Genomic DNA, 3,973 nt, shown 5'->3' on the forward strand with positions numbered 1-3,973 from the left:
AAACTAAACACATTTTAATAGAAAACAAAATACAAAATAACACTTTTCAGAAAACAGAAATATTTAATCCTTTTCCCACAAATTAGAAGTCGCTTCATCCTCAGAGCATAGCTTTCGATGTGTGTGTTCATACTTAAGATTTGTTTCACAGACTGTTCATTAAACTGCTATTGCAAAGCAGGTGGGAGGGATGATCTCAGGAGGAAAAGATGCTGGAAAAGCCACACCTCGGAATCATTGGGAAATTCAACGTTTTTTAATTCTTTCTTTTGACTTTTCACTTGTAATTATTTTCATTTCTTTACCACAATCCGTCCTTTCAGGGAAGAAAATTGTTAACAGAAGTGCAGCCACAAAAAGACTCTTTCTTTCCCACCATTGCTGTAAGAGCCCAAGACTTTCTCAGTCAAATCTGCCCACCCACTTCTAGAAGCATGACAGCTGGAGTGATCCAACTGTCACCCAGGAATTTTCCCTATCTCCCAATACACTGTGCGACCAAGTTCTCTGAATTTCCTGAACCTCAAAATTCCAAGTATCACAGCCAGTGCCAGGAGTAAAACCTGAAAGATGAGAGCAGATAAGGCCCCCTCTGCCAGTGCTAGGTTTCCTCTTCTCAATAATAATTATAATAACAATAATAAAAAAATCCTGGTTCTCTGTAATCACAGAAAAGGAAAGACGTTTGCAGAATGATCCTGCCCCCTTTCCTAATTCTCACTCCCACTTTCCTACCTGTATAGAGTCCCTCCCACCCAGTGACCCTGTGGCACTGCTCCCGGGGAGGGTGCCTGGCAAACATCCTCAGGTCAAGTGCAGCCCCAGCGAGGCAAGGTCACCTTGACACCAGAGATAGGGAGAGGCCACACGAGGACACAGTGGGATCTCTGTGATTCCTATTTCATGTTTGCTCCCCATCACCACCCTTCCTGCCCCTATCCTTCCACACTTCAGGGCTAAGTGGAGAGTGGTGGTTTCAGGACATCTGCAGGGCAAGGGGGAGCATGGGGAATCTTTCACAGTCAGTCAGTGATTCCGTCTGTCCTAAGACTTGCCATATGGAGCCCTTCGCACGCCCCAGTCTGTTATATCAAAGATCCAAATCAATGTTCCTCATTTTCCTGTGTGATTCCAGTCACCAGCAGGAGGTTGCAGGCCATGAACTGCACACTCAGCACATTACTCATCTCGCTGGTGTAGACGCCCACGGGCTTGCTTGAGGAGCCGTCGGTGGGTGTGCTACAGTGCACGCTTCGGATGTCCCAGACAAGCACCGAGTTGTCCATGGATGCGAACAGACTGCTGTCTGGGCTGAAGGTGAAGCTGGTGATGCTGTCCGTGTGGCCCCTCAGCTCTTTGTAGAGGGTCCCGGGTGCCAAGTCCCACAACTTCAGCCTCTGGTCCTCACCCGCTGATGCCAGGTACTTGCCGTTGGGGGGAAAAGCCAGGGAGAGCACAGGGCCGCGGTGGCTCGTGAAGAGTCTCACTGAGTTCCCCTGCTGAGTGCTCCACAGCCGCACTGTCTTGTCGGTTGAGCCCATGGCTAAGTAGTTTGAATTGGGGTGGAACTTGACGCAGTCCACCTCTGCCAGGTGCCCGGCGTAGATTCGCAGTGGGTATGTCCGATCAAATGACCACAGCCAGGCCGTGCGGTCGTGGGACCCGCTGGCGAAGTACAGGCTCTGCGGGCTGATGTCCAGGTCCCACACGGGGTAGGCGTGGCCCTGGTACAGCACGGTGTTGGTGAAGCTGCCCAGGTCCCAGTACCTGATGGACATGTCCTCAGAGCAGGAGAGTAGCCCCGAGCTGTCCGCGAGGAACCTGGTGCTGTACACTGGCCTGCAGTGTCCCCGCAGGACCTTCATCTCCGTGCCTGCGTTGTCGTCCTCGTCATCCTCCTCCTCTAGGAAATCACAAGCCAAGTGGATGCGGGACACATTTACGTGATGGGGTTCGGACTTTAACTTCTTAGAACGCAAACTCCACAGTTTTATACAGGAGTTGTCAAAGCCTGCTGCGAGCAGCTTGCTATCCGGGGAGACCTCTACAGTGTTCAGCAGCTGCTCTGTGTTGTAGAAGGCGTAGAAGTAGATGGTGGTGAGGGAAGGGGGACCGTCCTTGACACGCTTGATGCTCTCCTGCAGGAGCTCCAGCGCAGCCTCATTCTGCAGGATGGGCGCTGGCATGTCGGCGGGCTCCAGGCCACCACCCTCGCCGCGGGAGGAGCCACCACTGGCATAGAGCTGGTAGTCCGTCCTCTTGGAGGGCTGCACATCCAGATGGATGTGCCAGGTGAGGATCCTGCACAGCGCGGCATTGTTGTCACTCTGGAGGTAGCGGAGAAGGTAGTTGTAGCTGTCTTCCTGCAGAGGAACCACGTACTTGTTGTCCAGGAAGGCTCGCAGCCGGAAGTTAGGATGTCCTGGATGGTCTGAGTGGTCTGGAGGTGCTCGATGACATCCTTCCGGCTGGCGTTCTGCAGAAACATTCCATGGAAGCGGCTGTAAAAGCTTTCCACTGTGCTCTTCGGACTATTCTGGATCAGGTTGAGGTGGAGGTAGACAAAGAGAGGGTAGAGCAGAGGCATCACTTCATGGCTGTGCTGGGAGTCAGAATCAGTGAGAAAATTCCGCAGCCGTCCGAACTGTACTTCATATTGCTGGGGCTCTGCCTGGCAAGGGGCTGCGGACACTATGTTGGTACAACCAGATTCGGATTGGACTGTGAGGCTGGCAGCCATCTCCTCGGTGCTCTGCGACAGCCGCAGGCCTTGCTTCAGCGGGCCGACCGCATCCCCGTACTGCCGGCGTTTGAGGTAGCAGGACACGGCCATCTGGATCTGCTCCGTGTGGACCCATTTCATGACCTATTAGAAAGTTTCTCAGGAATTCTGTTAATCTTATTTCTGGCTGTGCTGGTTCCCTGCGGTCTCGTGCAAACTTTCTCTAGTTGCGACGAGCGGGCTGCTCACTCTCTGGACCGCACAGGTCCTCATGGCAGTGGCCTCTCTCGTCCTGGAGCATCAGCTCTAGGGCACGTGGGCTTCAGTGGCTGTGGCTCTTGGGCTTAGGTGCCCCACGACACGTTGGCACTTCTTGGACTAGGGACTGAACCCACATTCCCTGCACTGGCATGTGGACTCTCAATGGACCACCAGGGACCACCAGTGAAATCCTCTCATGAATTCTTATAAGGGAGGAAATGCAGGGATAATATTCAAACTAATTTGAGGTGGCAATTCAAGCTAGTTTGAAAGTTCCCCTTCAAAAGGACTATCTTCCTTGACTGCTAAATTTATGGTCAAGAAGGACAGAAACTCATTGGACTTCCCTAGTGGTCCAGTGGTTAAGACTATGCGCTCCCAATGCAGGGTGCCCAGGTTTAATCCCTGGTCAGGGAACTAGGGGTTTCCCTGGTGGCTCAGATGGTATAGAGGTTGGATTTTTAAAAATACAATATTAAAGAAAAAAGTCACAAAAATGAATATTTTATATATATATATATGAAGTTTGGAGAAGGAAATGGCAACCCTTTCCAGTATTCTTGCCTGGAAAATCCCATGAACAGAGAAGCCTGGTAGGCTACAGTCCATGGGGTCGCAAAGAGTCGGTCATGACTGAGCGACTTCACTTTCACTTTTGCTTTAAAAAATAGGGTCTCTTTCTCTCTCTCGCCTTTTTTTTTTTTGCAAAGTAATAGTAGGTTATAAAAATGAAAATTAAAGGAGTAGTCAGTTCAGTTGCTCAGTCGTGTCCTACTCCTTGCGACCCCATGAATTGCAGCATGCCAGGCCTCCCTGTTCATCACCATCTCCCGGAGTTCACTCAGACTCACGTCCATCGAGTCAGTGATGCCATCCAGCCATCTCATCCCCTGTCGTCCCCTTCTCCTCCTGCCCTCAATCCTTCCCAGCAGCAGAGTTTTTTCCAATGAGTCAACTCTTCTCATGAGGTGGCCAAAGTACTGGAGTTTC

The 3,973-nt window shown here is 51.2% G+C and overlaps 1 protein-coding gene across 1 annotated transcript; it reads right to left on the reverse strand.

Annotated features, from left to right (window-relative positions):
* Window positions 1-3,470, reverse strand: LOC114113230 (TAF5-like RNA polymerase II p300/CBP-associated factor-associated factor 65 kDa subunit 5L). Its single transcript, XM_042256086.2, is given in 2 exon segments — window positions 1-2,416; window positions 2,419-3,470. Coding segments are annotated over 2 exon segments (1,758 nt in total). The 5' UTR covers window positions 2,864-3,470; the 3' UTR covers window positions 1-1,103.
* Window positions 3,471-3,973: the final 503 nt, after the last annotated feature.

Source organism: Ovis aries, chromosome 1 (assembly GCF_016772045.2).
Source record: "Ovis aries strain OAR_USU_Benz2616 breed Rambouillet chromosome 1, ARS-UI_Ramb_v3.0, whole genome shotgun sequence".
In the NCBI taxonomy this organism is placed as follows: Eukaryota; Metazoa; Chordata; class Mammalia; order Artiodactyla; family Bovidae; genus Ovis; species Ovis aries.